The following is a 20,650-nucleotide window of genomic DNA, read 5'->3' as shown; positions in this document are numbered from 1 at the left end:
AAGCATATAAGCCCCACGGGGCCCCTGAACCAGGTAATCTGAAGGTGCTCTCCGGTAAGCAGTTACAAAAATCGGGGCTCCAAACAAGTGTACAAGCTCCTTTCTGGGAGAGACTAATGAGTTGTAGTGAGGGAGTAGGGAATTATAAAGATGGTGTCCCATGACCTATGTGCCCTGAGAACACCTCCAAAGCCTCTAGATGTGTGCCCAACCTGAAGCCTGCCCCTATAGCCAAAGCTCCAGGACTAGCAACTAGTCTTCTTTCATAGAAAGACTGGGTGTCTGGTTCAGTCTGCTATCTGTCCTGTGTCCCGGAGGTGGGAGTCTGCCAAGAACTGTCTTTCTGGTTGTTACAGTCTTATGGGACCCAGAAATGCAAATCCCCTGCCCACCAGAGCTAGACAATCCAGGGATATCCCCTGAGCAGCAGTCAGAAAAACCAGGGCATGAGTAATAAGAATTGGGTTGCCAGACATGTTTAAGAGCTTCCCTCTAAGAGACGCTAGAGCTCTGGAGCACAGCACAGGGAGAGTGCAAAGTTGGTGCTCACATCTCTGAGGTCTCTGGAAATGTTTATACTCATCCCTTAGAGGTGTGTTTAATTTCAAGTTTGCCCTTTATGCTGCAGCAGTGATAAGCTAATAGGCCTCTTTTACAGAAAGATTGAGCTCCCGGGTCTGTGGCCTCTTGCTGTGCCCTGGGAGTGGTAGCTATTTAAGAACTCTTGGTTGGTTCCAGTCCTGTGGGACACGAAGCAAGTATAAGCTCCACTGTGCACCAGAGCCAGGTAATGCAGAAATGTCCCCTGGCAGCAGCCACAAAAATCAAGGCTCTAGACAGGGTATAAACCTCCTTTTAGAAGATACCTGCAAGCTGGAATGAGGCAGGGGGAGAGGGCAAAGGTTGTGTTCCCCGGGCCTCTGTTTCCTGAGGGCACCTCCATAGGCTACTGTAAGTATGTAAACCTGAAGCCTGCCCCTCAGGTCACAGCTCTTGGACGAGCAAATCGGCCTCTTGCTAAGAAAGATGGGGAGTGTGTTTCTATCTGCTATTTGTGCAGTGTGCTGGGAATGACAGTGTGCCAAGAACTATCTCTCCAATTGCTGCAGCCCTATGAGACCCAAGAATGCAAGACCCCCAGGCCACCAGGACCAGGCCATGAATGGGCATCCTCTGGATGGTAGCCACAACAGCTGGGGTCCCAAATATAAAACTGGAGCGCCAGATGCGTGTGGAAGCTCCCCTCTGGGAGATACTGGGGCTCTGTAAGTGCAGCAGAGGGAGAGTATAAAGATGGTGCTCACTGGCTGGAGCAAAGCATAGGGGGAGTGCAAAGACAGCGCGTGCTAAAGAAAAGGAAAGAAAAAGACAAAAGGAAAAAACTAAAAGAGGAAAGAAGAAGAAGATAAATGAAAAAAAGTGAAAGAAAGAAGGGTAAAAGTGATGGTGCTTGCCAGCTTTAGCAAGGCAGGGGGAGAGCATGCAAAATGGCACCCACTGGCTGGAAGCATAAAGATGGCACACGTGGGAAAGAGAAAAACCAATGGTGGCTACAGGCCTTAGCAAAGCAGAAGGAGAGGAAGAAGGTGGAATCCACCAGCTTCCAACCTTGGACAATATCTCAGCAGGCCCCTCCTCCGAGACCAATGCTTTAAAATTGGGAAATGTAGTCTCACTCACATATAGTCTGGATGCTTTTCAAAGAGCCATTTCTGCTTTGGGCCCTGGGGTGAGTGAGTCTGTGCAATGGCCCTTTAAGAGCAGTTTCTCAGTTCACCATGGCCAACCAGATCTGGTGGTGATGAGTCCTATTGGTGTTCAAAGCCAGATGTCTTGAGGATCATCTCTCAGATGCCAGCCTTAGAAGTTGGGATGAGGGCATCTGGGTGAATGTCTGCCTCTTGATTTCTGCTCAGGTCATGATCTCATGAACCATGAGATCGAGCCTCAAATCGGTTCTGTGCTGAGCATGGAGCCTGCTTGGAATTCTCTCTCTCTCTCCTGCTCTCTCTGCTCCTCCCCTACTCAGGGCTGATGTGTGGTACAAACCTGTCAATCCTCCAGGAGAAGCTCTGGGTTGAATTCCCTCCTGACTGGGTCACTGTACCAGAGATGGGGCTTATGGTCCTCCACTTCCATGTGGTTTCCCTCTCCTTTGCCCCCATGCAAAGGGGTTGCTCTACAAGTTTTTAGATTTCTTTTCAGAGGAAATTGTTCCACACATAGCTGTGGATTCCTTGTGTCTGTGGGAGGTGGTGAGTTCAGGATCTTCCCATTTTGCCATCTTCAACAAGAAACTCACTTTATACTTTTAAATATACTTTAAAATGATATTTTCTGCTTGTAGACACTTGTAGTTCACGTTGTCAACAGTTGGGCATTGAATCTCAGAAAACATTAAGCTTGAGATTAAAAATTGGGGCTAGGAGAGCTGTTAGTAAAACATGCTAACCTAACATATCTGAACAGGACAGGGTCAAGTTCATACTCAAAACCACAAGGGTGCTGTGAAGTCCAACGATTGCATACTTGTGTTGTGAGGTCATTTTTGTTGTAACATTAAAGCCAAAAGCCCTACTCCCACCCCCCACCAAGGGCAATGCCAATTTCCCAGAAGGCCCATTTCTCAGAGCCAAAGCTCCAGAAGATGCCAAAGCAACCCATGCTGATACTAAGTCTCATGTTATTTCTCAATTTTATGCTTAATTTGCTCCTTTTGGTTTTATGTATTTTGACACAGCCAAGTGTATGTGGGGATTTCCCCATAGTCCTTTAAATGCTATAAAACTTTAATATAGGGAGATAAAAACAATAATAAGCCATGCCTCTAAGCCCTCACATTTAGTTCTTCATTTGAGTTAGACACTAACCAGTTTTAGGTACTGGTGTAGATTTCAAGTACTTGCACTGCTTTAAACGCCCTGTGCCTTTCCTTACCCTATTCTCTCCATCCAAATGAAAATGATGTTCTGCCCATAAGCTGGGCATGCAACACCCATGGATTGCACAAAATGGCATCTTTATGATTTTTTTAATGTGTATTTATTTTAGGGAGAAATAGAGAGAGCATGAGCAGGGGAGGGGTAGAGAGAGGGAAAAAGAGAATCCCAAGCAGGATCTACACTGTCAGCCCAGAGCCCAATGTAGAGCTCAGACTCATGAACTGTGCGATCATGACGTGAGCCGAAATCCAAAGTCAGATGTTTAACCAACTGAGCTGCCCAGGAGCCTCCTCACCTTTACAATTCTTAAGTTATTATCATAATGGTCTGTATTGTACATGAGTCAATGCAATTTTTAAAAAAAATGTTAGTGTTTATTTTTGAGAAAAAGAGAAAGAGAGTGATTGGGAGAGAGAGGGAGACACAGAATCCCAAGCAGGCTCCAGGTTCTGCACGGTCAGCGCAGAGCCCAGTGCCGGACTCGAACTCATGAGCTGTGAGATCATGACCTGGGCTGAAGTCAGACGCTTAACTGGCTGAGCCACCCAGGCTCCCAGAGCCAATGCAATTTAATATGGTTTTAATATGGTTCAGAATAAAGCCAAGATGGATGCCCAGTTCCCAACTTGAGGCATGCAACCCTGAAATGTCTTTTTGGAAAAAATGAAATCATGGTCCTGGAAATCTGTGGAGTTAGGCTGTTTTCAGCATAATTGCCTTCTCTCGGCTTCCTAATACCCTTAAAACCTCTGAGAGGCTTCAAATGTACAAAGTTCAACAAAAATACCTTCAAAGTAGATTAGTTCTAACTATGTCTAATATTTGTTTGCTGCTTTATTAAATAAACTACATTTGTTTAAAAAAGAAAAGAAATTCACTTAACTGCATGTCAGTCACCCAAATTTTAAGTGTACAAATGAAATGGAAAACATTTATTACACAAATTTAATTACAATTCTAAGAAATAAACATGCAAATTAGATAGAGTTCAATTTGCAGATGCTAATCCCCGTCCTTGATCTTACTCCTTTCCTCCCTGATTTTCAGTCTGTGCCTCTCCTTGATTCCTAGGGAGCCAGGCAGCAAGAGGTTTGGTTTTTCACAGTCGGAGGATCACTGTTTTAAAGAAGTGTTATATTTAGCACATCTGGCATAGTAGCAGTAAACAAACATTATAGTCTTTGTAACACTTTTGTGCAGGTGCCTTACCCCGGATTTTATTAGGTCTATGCCTTCCAAGCCTGTGTTCATTACACCTGAAATGACCCATCTCGGCTATGGAGGAGTCCCTAGACAGAAGTTATGAATTAATGTTTCAAAAAACAAACTCCAATTGAGCCTAATATAGGGGAAAATTGCTATTTGCAAAATAATGTGATTCCAGGGCTTAAATTACATTCCCTTGACCAAGGACAACGTCCTTTATTGCTTTTTTATTTCCTGGAGGTATTCCCTTGGGGCTCCCCACCCAGAAAGAGTTGCCAATTCAGGTTGCAGTAGGACCAATGTTGCTTTTTTATACATAATGCAGCTCCAGAGGGGAACGGGCGGGGGCGGCGGCGAGGGGAGAATAACGGCTTCGTCCTGCAAAGACATCTGTTTCTCATCTCCGTTTGCTGTGGCAAAGGAGAAGAAAGTCTTTTCAAAGGGTGGGAAAGGCACAGATTTTTTTTTAAATCACACGCACACACAACAACAACAGAACCAAATCAAAGAGAGAGAGAGAGAGAGAGACATCTCAGAAGGTTGCAGAGTGAATACGTTATCCCGCTGGAGCCGAGCCCCCCAGGGCTAGGGCGGGAGCCGGGGAGCGCGTGGGGTCTGGGCTGCGGGCTGGAGCTGGGCCCGCGTGTCCCCGGGCACCGGGAGGGGAGGGGAGGGGAGAGAGGGGAGGAGAGGGAGGAGGGAGGGCGGGAAGGAGGCAGGGGGCGGGCTGGGGTGGGGGTGAGGGGAAGGCGCCCCGTGTGCTGCCTGAGGAGCGGCGGCGGCGGCGGGAGCAGAGGGAGGGCGCGAGAGCGGGCGCGCTTGTCATGTTCCCTCTCTCACCCTGGGGGCATCCTGCAGAACCTCTCCTCGGAAATCCACGGGGAAATGGCAAACAGGATTGACGGGTTTCACACGCTCCTCGCTAGACAGAGCCGCTCATTACCATAACCGTCTGCAGCAACGGCGGCGCGGCGCCCCAGTCGCGGCGGCGGGACCTGCCGGGACCCTCGCCCGCCGCGCACCAGCGTCCACCGCCGACCGGGCCGCCGGGCCGGGCCCCGCGCGACTGTGCACCGGCGGCCGGGCTGGCGCCGAGCCCAGAGCGGACCAGCGGCAGCGCGAGCGCTCCGGCCGCCGCCTCCCGGTTGACCCCGCGGTAAGAGCCGGGCCGGGCGCGGGCGGCGGGGGCGGCGAGGCCGGGGCGGGTGGAGGGCGAGGGCCGGTCCCCGCGGGCGTCTGCGCGCGCCGACTGTGGCACCCGCGCGCCCTCCGGGCACCAGGGCCGCGCCGGGGGCGCCGAGTGGACGCGCACCGGCCGGAGCAGGTCCTGGGCGGCGCGGGGGCCAGGACGCAGCCGGGCGCCGAGGTGGCGCGGGCTTTTCCCGGGGCTGGCTTGCGCCGCGGGGCCTCTACCCGGGCGGGAACCGCTGCCGCCCGCGCGCACCCAGCCGACGCCGGGGGCGGATGGGGATGGCAGCCCTGGCGAGCCCCCAGGGCCCTAGGCGGCCACTCCCTCCCTTACCCTAGGGGGCGGGGGGTCAGTAGGAGGGATGCCCCCGCGTCTGGTCGCCGCGACGCTGGGCAGGTGGAGAGGGAGGGGTTGTGGATGTCAGGAGCGCGCGTCTTCGAGAAAAGGGAATAGCTGCAGGAGCTGACACCTTCTGTCCTCCGCCACCTCCGCCCCCGCACTCTCCTCCCCGGCAGCCGAGCCTCGCTGCGGGCGGCGGCGGCTCCTCTGTCCTCAGCTCACCTCCCCGGCGGACTCGGCTGCGGCCCGCCTGGTCCACGCCTCCGCCTCTCTCTCCTCCCTTCCTCCCCTCCCGCCTCCTGGGCCGTAGCAACTTTCCGGAGTGCCCGGCTGGGGCCGTGGAGGCAGGGGGGCGGGGGGGGGGTGGAGACCCGGGGTGGCGCGGACAGAGTGGACGCCTGCGGGAGGTGCGGGCGCAGACCCCGCCGCCCGGGTCGCACGGCCGCTCCGGGCGCTCGAGCAGCCGCGGGCTCCGCGCGGGCTTGGCTGGCGAGGGAGGGAGGGCCGGGCAGGCATCTGCTGCGGGCTGGAGCGGGGGGACCGGGCCAGCCTCGCCAGAGCCCTGCCAGCCGCTGTGAGTCATTTCCTTGGAATCCTACCTTTGGTGTTTATTTCCCTTAGAAGGAAACTTGTTTAAAAAAAAGAAGAAAGGAAGAACGAAAGGAAAGAAAGAAAAGAGTAATAATAGCTCTTATTCTTCAGGAGAGGCGCACGGCTCGCGCACCGTGGAAAGACAACTTGCCTTTGTTCCCAGACACTTGGGGTGTTGTTTACCTACTCCTGCGGCCACCGGCCGGCTGGGCTCTGCTCCCTACCCGGGAAGGGGCTCAGGGACGGAGACACCGACCCCTAGGGGTGTGTCTGTGCCAGAGTCTTGGACGTGGTGCCTGCAGGGGTTCGGTTCTCCAAACGTCGCGACCCCAGTCTTGAGCCTGGGGTGGGGAGACCTGGCGCCAGGGCTCGGACACCCGGACACCTCATCTTCGCCCTCAAGCCCAGCCCTAGGACTTGACCTAAAGCTCCTAGCCTATGGAAGCTGCGGCTGAGAAATGCACTTTCAGGGCAGACAGGTGTATTGCAGGGGCTGGTAGAAAAGCGACGTCTATTTAGAAAGATTGAAGGATTTTATTCCACCCATTCAGCCCCTTCCATCTCCAGCACCACCAACACCAACACCAGCAGCAGCAGCAGCAGCTGCACAAGCTGTTGGGATCTTGTTAAGGGCGACGAAGAGGTGGGGTTGGTGGCGGGTGGGGGCGGGTCTTGGTCCACTTGGGCAACACATTTAAGACTGGCAGTATCAAAGGTGCATTGAAAATACCATCCCTTTACTTCTCTGCGTTTCAGTATTGGAATCAGATCTCCAACTGTTACAACGCTCTTAATATTCTCTAATTTCCAATGATGGGGGGTGGGGCGGCAAAGAATGACCGGGAGCTGTTGGATTCAAGGTGCCACAGAACCTGTAGCCACTCTGTTCTGTGTGCCCGCCTGCCACTCCTGTTAGCTTTATAATGGCTCTGAGGAAAGAACAAGCCTACCTCATCTGGAAAAACCAAATTGTATAGCAATGCCTGGTAACTTTACTCTGAATATTTGCTGAAAAGCATGACATTTTAGCCCTTAGCCTTCTGGGAATGCTTGAGGTGTCATTCGGCTACATCCAGTTGGGTGACAACACAGACATGCAGGAGCCTGGGAATAAGAAGTTAGGACCTTTTTATTTTTTTATTTTTGAAACCCATGTATAGACAAAACACACTTTAACAACCTTCTTTTGAATCCACTCACCTCTGACGTTATGAAAACAAATCTTACCATAAATGTACATCTTTGTGGTTATATCTAATAATAACAGCACATGAATTTGCAGATTTAAACTTCTGAACTCAGTAGCAGAATTATAAATCTCATCATACAGGGAATAACGACAGTTTGGATCTGCCCATATAATACAGATAGTCATGTGAACTATTGATGCTTAGCACCTCACACTCCGAATTCTTCATGAACGTTGAACTGACCTTCTTAATTTGTTAACATCCCAGTGTAAATTCTAAATAGACTTCCTAGGAAGACTTGATTGCAAAGTCTCCTCCCTGATCCCAAATAATCTGAAGTCATTCATCTTTTATTCAGACTTACATAAATCACTTGTGGAACTTGGCTTCTCCAGCATAGGATTTTGTGTGTACAAGTTTCCAGCTCAAAAAAGAAAAACTTAACAGAAATTAGATCTCACGAAGGAAAGAGAGTGCCAAGATAAAGCAACTATGCCGTGTTTCAAGTTCAAATGTATACTGATAGAATTTCATGTGTTGGAATCAATACTAACAAATAGGAACACTTAAATCCTTAACAACCAAAAATGCTTCAACAATAAGTCATTAAAATATAAACAAACTCTTAGAAACGTAAAATAGCACAGGGCCCATATAATGTCCTGTTAAACAAAGGTAATTGCTTCTAGGGGCCTACAAATGCCTTCTTAAGAGGAGTGGATTTGTCAGCCTCCTCTGGTTTTATGTAATAAAAGTACAACAGACAAAAAGCTTGATTCTTATTCCCAGAATCCAGCCTGAAAGTGAGTGTCAGTTTCAAGCTGGAAACCACCGTTGCAGTCAGTGAGAGAGGGCCACTGACTGATAAAAACCTATATAATTCGTGTGCTCCTCGCAATAGCACTTACTGATAAAACTGTCTTTTATCATAGGTTAAGAAATCAGACCATTTATGAGAGTCTCCCAGGGAATCAATTACTATGAGGCTTGATACCTTGACTGGATGCTGAGTTTGAGGGGTGAGAGACCAGCCTCATTTGTTAAATCAGTGCAGCCCTAAATTTTTTGATGACTCAAGCAAGAAAAATGGCATGTCCCACCATCTCCTTTTAGAAAATTAATCAAACACCTCTTTTTTTTCCTTCTAATAATGTTTTCTAATAAGTCCTTGATGCTGCCTCTTTGCAGGGCGGTTTAAAAGAGAAGGGGTAGATCATTTAGCAGCTCAAATCATCTGGGTCCTCCTTCCAGCCACTAATGCGGACACTTCCCCTGTCTGTCAGAAGGCCTTGGTTCATTCTTCAGTGAGGTTGTAACAGAATTTAGGATCTCTAAGAGAAGCCTGGATAAAGGATGGAGTCCTGGCTGCCAAGAGCCTCTCTGTTAGCCAGAGGACATTGTCTCTTCAGTGAAGCTATTTCCCCTTCCCTGGTGTTTTTCCTTTTTTTACCTGGAAGTGGACCCTTGATATAACATGTGGGTAATCATAGTCTCCTGCTAGACAGCAGGAGATTCACCCTTTCCCCAAAACATTACAAGCTGTATAATTTGGAGAAGGAAAGCATGAACTAGACCTTTGGCATATGTTTGAAAGACAATCAGTCTTCAGAAAGCAGACCTGACATCATTCCTTGTGACAGTTCTTTAAATGGCAAAGCGGGATGGAAGAGGTTCAGGTCTTGTAAAGGAACTGGCTGTTAATAAAGGTGCTGAGGCCTCTCTGCCTTCACCACCGAGCTCTGGCCCATAGGTCTTTTTGCTTTGCCTTTGAACTCACTCTTGACCCTTCCTTGAGCCTTACCAGGATCAACCAAAGACACTGAGCCCCCCCCGGAAAAGGCCTGGTCCACCTGAGTTAAGCAGGGACCAACCGGGCATCACAGAGGAGAGAGGCTCCCATTCTCCCCGCAGGCCTTAGGCAGGGGCTTGAACTGGAGAAGAGGGCAGCGGTGTGGTGCCTCCTGGAAAGTTCCTGCCTTGTGTCTGGGCCTCACCGGGTAAAGAGTTGCCGGCTGCCTCTGGCCCCGAAGCCCTGGCTCCTGTTTAATATTCTGCCTGCTCCGTTGATGTTGTGCTTGGCTCCTGTGGGGCTGCAACTCCCGGCTTGAAACTGGAGCCAATTTTCTGTCTTCATCTCACAGTGTTTTGACTGGAGGCAGATCCAGTTCAGGCCGATCAGGGCTGGTGGAAACAACTACCAAGTGTGTCTCTGTCTGCTTCGTTTTGGGAAAGGAAAGTGGAAGGAGCCCCAGAATGTTATAGAGGAGCTGGCCCCGCCAAAAGGAGAGGAGGAGAGGGCCAGCCACATACACGGAAACTGAGCGCATCAGGAGGGATTAATGGTGGAGATCTCTGCCACCCCACCCTTTCCTTTTGATTGATTAGCAGATTTCATCAAAGAGGACTCTCCCGGGACTGACTAGAAAATTGATTTTGCCTTATTAATAGAAAGGAAGCGCAAGGGTTTGGGACTTGCCTCATAGCGGTACATTTTCTGCAGGAAGGTCAAGGGGAAAATGTGTTTAGGAGGCAAAGCAGCTGTCTCAAAGAGGGCTGAGGGGAATCTGAGAACAATAAGAAATGGGATTTTAAAGATCCGCCCATGAAATGCAGATTGCTGAACACAGAGGCTGAGCTAATAGCAGCAAGAGTTTGCTGAGGTTTTCTTTGAAAAAATAATAAAATGTTTCAGGGTGAAGGGGAGGGCCGAGAAGTAAAAGTTTCCCAAAGCAAAGGAATGAAAATGCCAAGGCCATTCCCTGGCTTATTCTTGATTAGGGCTGTTTTCTTTCTTTCTTTCTTTCTATTTTCTTTTCTTTTTTTCTTCTTTTTCTTTCTTTCTTTCTTTCTTTTTTTTTTTTAGATCTGAGGCTGTCAGAGATGACTCTGGTTCTGTCCATGAATAGATTCTGCGAGCCCATTGTCTCGGAAGGAGCTGCCGAAATTGCTGGGTACCAGACACTATGGGAGGCTGACAGCTACGGAGGCCCAAGCCCCCCTGGGCCAGCACAGGCTCCTCTGCAGGGAGACCGGGGAGCCGGTCCCCCACTGGCAGGTACTGCCCTTGACCTTCCCCCGTTGCCTTCTGCAGCTCGGCTCCCAGACTAGTGGGCGGGGATGGTATCTGGGGCGCCCTTCTGAGCTGAGAGAGCTCAGGTTCCAGGGACTTCCCAGGCTGCCTGTGCACCTCTCATAAGTGAGCCCAGGGCTCCCGGGAGGGGACCAGGAGTGTTATTCAAGTTGCATTCAAACCTGGGGCTACAGGAGGTGCTGCTGCATGTGTAAGTCATGCACCTATATTTTTAAAAGAACCAAACCAGATTTTGAACCTCTGAGTTTGGCTTTGGGTTTTTCACCCTGTAGCACTGCATGGCTCTCTCGGAGCTACACAAGTCCTGGTGAGCTTGACAATGAAATCTTTATCCCATGAGACATAAAGGAATCTGCACTTTGGGCCAGAAGCTGTGTGTCTCTTCTTTTTATTAAGCACACAACTGGCTTTCATATTCATGGGAAAAATTTTTTGAAATATATAAATATATTCCTCCTGATTTTTTATTTTTACATTCTAAGGTAAGTTCCTTGGATTTTTGTGTAGTACCACTTTAAAAAACTATAATGTAAAATAAGTACTCTTTGGAGTTTGTTTTCGATTAAAAGCTCTGTTCTTTAAATATTAGACCCTACTTTTATTCATAGTTGACCTGTTACGTTTTTGAGAGGAAAAAGGACTTTGGTTAGCTCAACTTTTAATTTTAAATTAAAAACTGTTTTATTTCCTATTTTGAAAGAAGGAAACTTACTATTCTAATATATAAGTCATTTCCTCCCTTACCTATACTCAATAATACTTTAAAGTTATTTGGTTATTAGTGCTTACAGTTAAAGATGTATACATTTGAGCAGTGGTGTTCTTTTATCATGGATTTAATTAAACAATTTGAACAAATACTGTTCTTCCCTTTAGGAATTTTGCTGTTTGTGCATAGAATTAAGGTTCTGAGTATTTAGTAAATGCTGAAATAGATCATTTTCCTTTATAATTACCTAGAAATCCTTGCCTCACCTGGGTCCCAAAATTCTGTATGATAGCAACCATTAAGACAAATGTTTATTTTTAATCACCACATGCACAGACAGATACGTAGCCAACTTATCTTCTATAAAGAAATTAAAGGAAAGTATTTTGTTTGGAGAACCTATTGCAAACCGCATGTCATTTGTCATATCTGATTTATTACCACAGGATCACATTACAGGGGAATTTCAAATCCTGTAACAACATCCAAGATCACATACTTTAAGAGGAAGTATGTGGAAGAAGAGGATTTTCACCCACCACTCAGCAGCTGTAGCCATAAAGTATGTTTTTTTAATAGTCATTCTTTTTATTAAGAGTTTAAGATACTTAGTAACAGTTGCTCTATCCATTTCCAGAAATCAAATTGTTCCACCCAAGCAATGACAATGAGCCACTTCTCAGCAGAGCCATTTTAATCGTTGTCACTTTTTTGGGTCCCATGTTATTTTCACAAAGAATTGAGGAGAAAGCCAGCAGGAGCTCCTCTCCCCAGAAATAACAAAATTATATAATCCAAGGAGCATCTTTTTTACAAATGATTTGATTTTTCTTAAGTTGTGTTAATGGTTATGAGTGGTCCGTCCTTTCGTGTGTGCGCAGAAAAGAACTTCCTTCCTGACAATCCCCCTCCCCAGGCTCTGGTTCCAATGGCCAGTGTCACTTTTGTGGGTGCCTACATGGGAGGGGTTCCCCAGGGCTTCTCAGGACCCTTTACAGGTCGACTCCGCATCCTTTGAAAGCAAGGGTGCAAGTAGAAACATGCACTTCCTTGTACATTTGCTACATATGTTTACTTTATTAAAATATGTAACTCATTCCCAAGAAAAGACCACAGCTAACTCTTTTACATATGTAAGAAGTATGAAACTGACCACTAAGCTTTTCAAATACCAGTTCTTTTTCTTTATGGTTAGCCTCCTTTATTTTTTTAAAATAGTTTATTTATTTTTGAGACAGAGACAGCACGAGTGGGAGAGGGCCAGAGAGGGAGGGAGACACAGAATCTGAAACAGGCTCCAGGCTTTGAGCTGTCCGCACAGAACCTGACACAGGGCTCGAACCCACGAATCACGAGATCATGACCTGAGCCGAACTCGGGCAGTTAACCGACTGAGCCACCCAGGTGCCCCAATAGTTATCCTCCTTTAAAAACTATCTACAGATTTAATCAAGGAGGGTATATACCAACCTTGGGGTGTCTAGGTGGTTTAGTCAGTTAAGCATCTGACTCTTGATTTTGTCTCACATCATGATCTCAGGGTTTCACTTCAGGCTCCCAGCAGACAGGATTTTCCATCTTTGCCCCCCACCCCCTCCGGCTCCTTCACTCTCCAAATAAAAAACTTAAAAATAAAAAAAGGAAGGTTATAACCCAGAACATAGTTGTCTGAAATGTGGAGAGGATTTTTCATTAAAAAAAATTGTTTTTCCTTTTATTTATTTTTGAGAGAGCATGTGAGACAGTGCATGAGCAGGGGAGGGTCAGAGAGAGAGGGAGACACAGAATCTGAAGCAGTCTCCAAGCTCTGAGCAAGCTGTCAGCACAGAGCCTGATGCGGGACTCGAACCCACAAACTGTGAAATCACGACCTGAGCCGAAGTCGGACGCTCAGCTGACTGAGCCACCCAGGCGCCTGGATTTTTAATTTTTTATGCACTTGCTTTCTGTCTTCTCTTACCCCTTCTCCCCACCGCTCCAACAAGCTTGTCCTTCAAGGTGTTGGCTTTGGCCTTGCTCATAAAGACTGCTGCGTGCATTGGCAGGGGCTGAACGTTTTTCCGAATGTGTAATTCCTGCCTTTGGTCTACCTGGGCTGGCTTTGTTCACAGCTCCTCAGGTCATGCTACCAGTTCCTTTTTTTTTTTTTTTTCTTATGGCCTGGAAGAGCTGGCCCCTAGGACACAAGCTGTTTATTTCCTGTTTCGTTTCTGTGTTATGGTTGCAGCAATTTTCTAGTTCCCACTGGCTGGATCTGTACCAGTCATCACATGGTGATGGTATCACACTGCTCAGAAGTGAGTCTTTCTCATTTCCCCCTTCATCTCTTCTCCTCCTGCCTGGCCCCAGAAGGAAGCCTACTTTGGCCCTTCAACTGACAGATCATTTCAGGGGAAGAGCTGTTGTCCCTTGTTCAAGCAAAGATAACTGCAAGTGTGAAACCCACAGGGACAGCCCTGAAAGCAGTTCTCATGCTCCTGGCCAGGGTTTGAAGTATATTTATTATGACCTGCATTTTGGCATCTCTCAAAAGACATTTATTCACATATAATATGTGAGTATATGTGTGTACGTGTGCATGTGTTTGTATACACTCACATAAAAGCTCAAGTATCTTAAGGGTACAGCGTGATGGATTTCACATAGTGAACATATCCATGTAACTAGCATCCATACCAAGAAACCACATAACCAGCAACTGAGAACCCCTCCTCGTGCCCCTTGTAACTACCTCTCTGCGCCTCCCACCTGCCTGCTGCCGCCCCCTCCCCCGCCCACAAAAACTGCTCTTCTGATTTTTAGCGATGTAGATGAGTGTTGGGTGTTTTGGCATCTCCCTCACGGGGCCGGGGCTGCGTAAGAGCGAACAACCTGACCTGTCCCTGCTGAGGTCTCCATTGTGACTGGATTCCCAGGTGCTTGACCACACCAGTGTTTGAGGAAGGCGAGGTGGTGAGGGTCGGGGGAGTTGGACATTAGCAACACCAGAGATAGCATCCCTAAACGAATGTGGGAGAAACAGGAGCCCAGCTTTCCCAGATCCAGAGACTACCAAGAAAGAAATCTACTGTGATGGCATTTTCCTGTAGCCCATGTCCTAAGTTTCTCTCTTCCTTTTTCGACTTTTAGACCATCTCAATTTTTGAGGAACGAGCCCACATCCTTTATATGTCATTAGAAAAGCTAAAGTTTATTGATGATCCTGAAGTGTACCTGCGAAGGTCTGTCCTGATCAACAATTTGATGAAAAGGATCCATGGAGAAATCATCATGCAGAGTAACTGGTGCTTTCCTGCCTGCTCTTTCAATGGCCCCTCTGCTCAAGAGTGGTTCATGGCTCAAGACTGCCCCTACCGAAAACGACCACGGATGGCCAAAGAGGAGTGTGAAAAGTTTCATGCCTGCTGCTTTTACCAAGAATGTGGTGGTCACTACCTAAATGTACCCCTTTCTGTCCATGCTAGCGTTGGAAGTGCCTCCACCACTGTCCCCTCTTCCTCCTCATCTTCCTCTTCCTCTCCCCCTCTACCTTTACCTAGTTGTTCCCACCAGGTGGATTTTGACGTAGGCAGCGCACCTATTTACAAGGGTGATGGCCAGATACCCGCCAATGAAATCTTTGTTACTAATGTCAGGTCGCTAGGTGTTCAGGAAAAGGCCACAGTAAGTGATGAGAAGGCAAATCATGACACCAACAGGGATGGTGGCCCCTTAAGCCAAGAACCTGTGGGAAATGACCTGGCTTTTGAGTGCAAGGGCCAATTTTATGATTATTTTGAGACTGGATATAATGAGAAAAGCAATGTGAGCGAGTCTTGGAAAAAATCCTTAAGGAAAAAGGAGCCTTCACCGAGTAACAAACTGTGCTGCGGCAAAGGGAGCAAAATATGAGCCATCTTTTCACCGAAACTCGGAAGCATGCACAGCATGATCAATTAGCTCTCATAAATTTTATTTTGAATGGATTTTATAGTTTTGTACAACTGATAAAATTATGCCATGAACATGCCGTGTCGTTTTAATGCCTGGAGAGCAGATTGCATAAAACATCTGTACAGTAGGCATCAGCGAGCTACTTATAAATGTGGTGATTTTACCCAAAAACCAGTTGACTTAACATTTAAAAGTAGACCTTAGTTTTCTCACAGAAAAGGTCAGTAGATTAGACCGGGGGACAGTGTGCCCTTGTGATCTTTCCATTACCCCCAAGGAATCAATCTGTCACTAGCTAAGAAACTTCCAACATGTTCACCAACTAATTAGGTAGTTATTTGGTAAGCAAACCAATACAACCAGCGAAGGATGCCTGCTTCTACATGACAGTATTTTTTTCTGAATAAAAGACTGAAGACAGGGAGCTAGATGAAGTGGCTTCGTGGTGCCATTAAGTATTTGTATTTTAACAGTCTTGCGTGACAGACGAAAATAGGATATAACCTAATGAAACACCTGTCCTGGTGTGGCAATCAACAATATGTGTCGAAGGGTTATCCCTGCAAGTTCCTGGCTTGCCTGTGATGGGTGATTCGGCTGTTAGAGAGGTGTTATACAGGGCGATTTTTGGTGCCTTACTTTATCTTAATTTTTGCCAATGTGCAAATTAAGGATAAATCAGAGTTACAGCAGGGATTTAACAAACAGGAAAAAAAAAACACAGGGTGGATCAATATTGTTTGGAAACCGTTAACTTCGAAACTATTGTGTTCAACTTTTGATTCAACATCTCTATCCTTCCTTTGTTTTTGATGCCCAATTGCTTTTGGATTTGGCATTTTTAGAAAGGGATGGGGGAAACAAAAAAGCTGTTAGAATCCAGCACTAAGCTGCTTGAGCTTTTCTATGGCAACGGTCTGTTGCTGGGGTTTGGGTTTTTTGGGTTTTGGGTTGTTTAGTTTTGTTTTGTTTTCTTGTCCAATGAAGTTCATGAACCAGTGGCATGCATTATACTTTAATCTGTTTTGCATCAGTTCACTCGTTTAGATTATGAAAGCATGTGGTTTTTTATATATGACTTTTGCTGTTGATTAAGAAGCACAATGTTAATAAATGATGTGGTGATCAATAAGGTTTTATCTTCAAGAATGTAAAGATTTTAGTTTTTGGAAAGTTATTTTGGAGAAATGGGACTCGGTTGGCAATAGCTACCATGTACTTGGTCAGCATGTTTCTCAGTGATTCCTTTAATTTGTACGTTTGCAAGACCGTTCAGAGTGCCCCTCTGACCGTCTGCCCTTCTCCTCCAGCCAACTTCTGCTTACACCATATTGCAGTTTCCAAGGTTGCTAATTGACATGGGCCTCCTTAAACAATACTTCACAGGAACCAAATGCCAAACGGAGGAAATAAGTATGTCCTCCCAGTTTCTCCAAGATAAAGCTTTTTTATTATTGCTATTAATATTAAATATAGGTCTCATTCATACAGTGTATGAGTAGGATCATTTGGACAATGTCCACAAGGACCAATTTTTAAAACATGTTCTTGTGTTATGGCTAAATAGTCTAGTAATGTTTTGTCCTTTATTTTCAATATTTGATAAACATTTGATGTTGAAAACTTAGATGATAGATGCTTGTATATGAATGTGTTGTTGTAATAAAGTGAGGTTTTCTTGATATATATTTATTAAAATGATCAAAACTCATTAAGATTTTTTATTTTAATAATTATCGGCAGTGTTTCTCTTTCCCATTGCTCTTTCTCCTCTAAAAAACTTTAAATGTTTAGTGGGCAGTGGCCACACAGGAGTCTTCAAAATGAAAGATTACTTTAAGAGGTCAATCAGACAGGTGTTTTAGAGTGGTCCTAGTTTGTAAGTTTAGATTCCTGCGGATTAAGAAGACAATGTTAATAAATGATGTGGTTGGTTACCAAGAAGGTTTCATCTTAAAAATCTAAACATTTTTCATTTTTGCAGTGTTTCTGACAAAAGCAGTAAATACTGAATAAATCCTAGCTGATTGCGTTATGAAATGCCAAATTGTCAAAAAGATGACCCATGTGTAAATGGTTGAAGCTGCTATAGAGGCTAATATTTCATTTGATAAAAGGAAAAGGCTAGTTAAAAGGTAATTAATTTGTGGAAGGTAGCATTCTTATTATGAATGTCGTACATCATAGAGATTTAAATATGAAAGAAATGATATCCCTTTGCTTTTTAAAAGCCCCCGGCATTATCATAATGTTTCTCTTGATGGCCAAAGCTGAAAAATGACATGAGTTGGTGATTTCCCACAGCACTCACCTGAGCTGGGGTTCAAGCATCTGCCCTGGAGAACCCACTAGAACCTCCCTGCTAGAAGATCGGTACCTTTGAATTCAGCGGCATTAAAATTTGTAATTTTTAGCCATCAAGTCTCTGTTTTTAGGATATTACCGGCATACCAAAACACCTGCTTTTTCTTTCCCCTGCCTCCCCCAAAAACTCCTAACCACCCACCCAAATAAAAATGTTCCTTTTGTTGGTATGAGAGCATTAGGCCTCCTGTGTGCCTGGATTACCATGTTTACTCAGAAGATACTCAGATTTTGCCAGAGTAGCCAAGGCACAGATAAATCTACGAACTGGGTTTTACAGCTCTGTCCTCAGAGCTTGGTAAAGCTAAGACACTTTTCACCCCGAGCACTGTGTCTGTCCACCTGGAAGTAGCACCTTTTCTCATTGCTGTGCTTTGCTTTAAGGAAAACCTGATAGGGCACATTCTAGACTTTTAAAGGTTAAATGCAGGAAAATCTTCACTTAAGAAAATGGCCCAGCTCCCCCAAGTCTGCCTTTAGTTACTACTCCCTGAGGCATCTAGGGGCATCTCCTTAACCAAATCATTAACCTTTGCCTCTGGTCCTTCCTCTCTAAAAGCGGTGATTGGAGAGGAAAGGCTGGCAGAGGCCCTTTAAAAGAGCAAAGATACTGGAGTCATAGCTTCCACTGTTAAAATCCTATTATTCTGTACTTCACCTTGAAGGAGTCCCAAGGACAGGATTTCAGCAGCCAGGATGTGGGAGGAAGGTAGAAACACTCAAAAACTTGGGGAAGTGACTAGCTGATGACCAATTAGTAATTAGGGTCAAGCATCTTTGGCATGATCTTTTAAGACAATGGAACATTTTGTTTTATAAATGCTGAAGCCAGTGAATGAACATTTAGTTTTGGAGATCACAGTTCACTCCACCAAAGCAGGGCTACCCACCCCTCCAATCATGAACTTGTATTACAGCTCCACTTAATGACTTCCTTTCAGTGTATCTAGAGAAGAGCTGAGAACAACTTGCAGCAGACATGGGCGTTAAGAGATGTCAACCTCACAATAAATATCAGACAAGGATATAAGGATTCATACGCAACGCAGCTTAGGCTTTTATATTCCTCAAATTGTGAGCAGAAAACGTTTCTGAAAATAATTAGTTGTTCAAATCCATTTTTATGACAGCCCCTTAAATTTGAAGTCATTTCATTCCTAGTGAAGGTTATCCATGACAATTTTGCTAGGCTTTTTCAAAAGCCAGGGTTCAGCAGGCCATGAACAGTGATGGTTTAAGTGAGAAGCAGAACTGTCCCAGGACGAGAGGAATGAAATCAGTAGTTCAGCAACAAAAGAGACAATGCATGGTTTCTAGAAATTCACTTTAAGATTGCTGTGTTTTGATTATGGTTTAAAATAAAATGCATTCGGGATCTTTCAAGTTACTGCTCAATGCCTCCATTGCGTTCCTCCACTTACGGTGTGTAAGCAAGGTAGATTATCTTCAAATGGCTCAAACTTCTCCATTAGACGTGAGAACTACATGACCAAGGGTGAAATAGTTACCACTTTAGAGATTGTTTCCAGCCCTTTGTACATGCCATATTTCAGCTGGGGGAATTCACTTAGGAAAAGCACTTGCAAAGATGTGAGTTATGAACCCTTGAATCTCACATCCTGCCATAAAGTGCATCAGCAAGTGAGTTTAATAAAACATGCTGTTTAAAATAGTCTGTAATTTCCTGTTTCTGCGTTTCCCTTCAGTATGTGTGACGAGCGGAGGAACCATGACTACACGAAGGGCATTTACACAAGCTCGTCTGGTGGTGTTTGCAAACCATTGCCACGAGCTTCATCTTCTTTGGTAAACAATTCTCTGGTGGGCTGTCTATGATTGTTGTTTTTTTCCTTGGTGTTGGTCCAATTTGTTAATTTTGAAAATGCAAACTACTTATTCATAGTCTGGAAACACCTGCTTTTGACCGCAGTGAAACTGATAGAACGTATGGAGATGAATTAGTCATTTCTCATGAAAGTACCCACGTTTTTCTCAACCCCATTTTTATAACTGTTCCCTTGATTTAAAATTATAAAATCTTATAAAATGCCAGATCTTGGGAGACAGAATACACATAGCAAGGAACTTGCAGAGACGGAAGTTGTGATCTTGCCTCTTGCCAAGATGCCAAGACAATGGACAAAGTGCAAAATTTGGGCGAGGCCCAATCCACGCGAAGGCCTGTGCTGCCTAGACTGGCTTCGCTTTCAGCAAGCACTCCCTTCATCCAGGTCATTCCATGGCAGCAGCTGGGTTCAAACAGCAAGCATGTGACGCTCCCTGACCCTGATACTAGCCTGGGTACTTCTAGACACAGTGCTTTTTCTGGAGATGTTTTCTAAGGTGACTGTAGTCAGTTATGATCAGTGTGACATAACCCTGTATCCTGGTAATCAAGAAGTGAACAGAGCTCTCTTAGTGCACCTGGCTCAGAACTCAGGCATCTATAGCTTCCTCAAAACTCACAAAACACCTGTGTGCATGATTGAGAAAAGATGGAGAATGACAGGCTATAAGGCAAGGATTTTCAGCAAAAGGCTGGGAGTTGCTCTCTGATGGAGTAAAGTGTGAGAAGTCTGAGAAACACAGGGCCCAACGTGCATGACAGGGCGAGCTCACTTTCTTTAAGGAAAAGTGTAAAGATTAAAACAGAAGGCTTCTTTTTTGGGGGGGGAGGGTCAACCTTTAGGGAGATAGGAAGACTATTTCAGAGACTAAAGGATTTCCTTTATGTTTTTGCAAGACAAGAGAAATGGCTTGTTTGCCCTATCTGGGGAGCTGGGTGTGTTTCTCATTGTTTTCCAAGTCCTTAGATGCCAGGCTTTGCAGTTAATCCACCAAATGATCTTTGTGACTAGGTATAGTTATTAGCCTAACGTACCTCCCTCCTATTCAGTTCAGGCTGAGCAGTTGTGGGTTTCTCATGAGACTGGAATATAGCAGAGGGTTAAGAGTGGGATTTGCAATCACCCTGCTTGGATGCACCTGTAGCTATGCAATCTTGACCTTGGCCTGCAGCCACCTCACTTCCTGGTGCCTTGATTTCCTTGTCTGTACAATGGGGTGGCATAGTATACCCACCTGACAGTGTTACCA

The 20,650-nt window shown here is 45.9% G+C and overlaps 2 protein-coding genes and 1 long non-coding RNA gene across 3 annotated transcripts; 1 reads left to right on the top strand and 2 right to left on the bottom strand.

Moving 5' to 3' along the window:
* Nucleotides 1–3,934: 3,934 nt before the first annotated feature.
* LOC120230472 lies at nt 3,935–5,355 on the bottom strand. Its single transcript, XR_005528034.1, has 3 exons — nt 4,989–5,355; nt 4,152–4,558; nt 3,935–4,058 (listed from the first exon to the last, which is right to left on the bottom strand). It is a non-coding gene; the product is annotated as an uncharacterized LOC120230472 (long non-coding RNA).
* On the top strand, nt 5,282–17,136 carry SERTAD4 (SERTA domain containing 4). The gene is made up of 4 exons (XM_039230045.1): nt 5,282–5,304; nt 10,321–10,512; nt 11,704–11,819; nt 14,387–17,136. Exons 2-4 carry the CDS (start codon nt 10,338–10,340, stop codon nt 15,146–15,148), a joined length of 1,053 nt encoding a protein of 350 aa, XP_039085976.1. The 5' UTR covers nt 5,282–5,304; nt 10,321–10,337; the 3' UTR covers nt 15,149–17,136.
* Nucleotides 5,687–6,259, bottom strand: LOC120230503 (putative uncharacterized protein SERTAD4-AS1). Its single transcript, XM_039230098.1, has one exon. The coding sequence runs from the start codon at nt 6,257–6,259 to the stop codon at nt 5,687–5,689; it is 573 nt and encodes a 190-aa protein (XP_039086029.1).
* Nucleotides 17,137–20,650: the final 3,514 nt, after the last annotated feature.

Source organism: Hyaena hyaena, unplaced genomic scaffold (assembly GCF_003009895.1).
Source record: "Hyaena hyaena isolate Hyena2069 unplaced genomic scaffold, ASM300989v1 scaffold_43, whole genome shotgun sequence".
Classification (NCBI taxonomy): Eukaryota; Metazoa; Chordata; class Mammalia; order Carnivora; family Hyaenidae; genus Hyaena; species Hyaena hyaena.
This window is presented reverse-complemented; position numbering and strand designations above follow the sequence as displayed.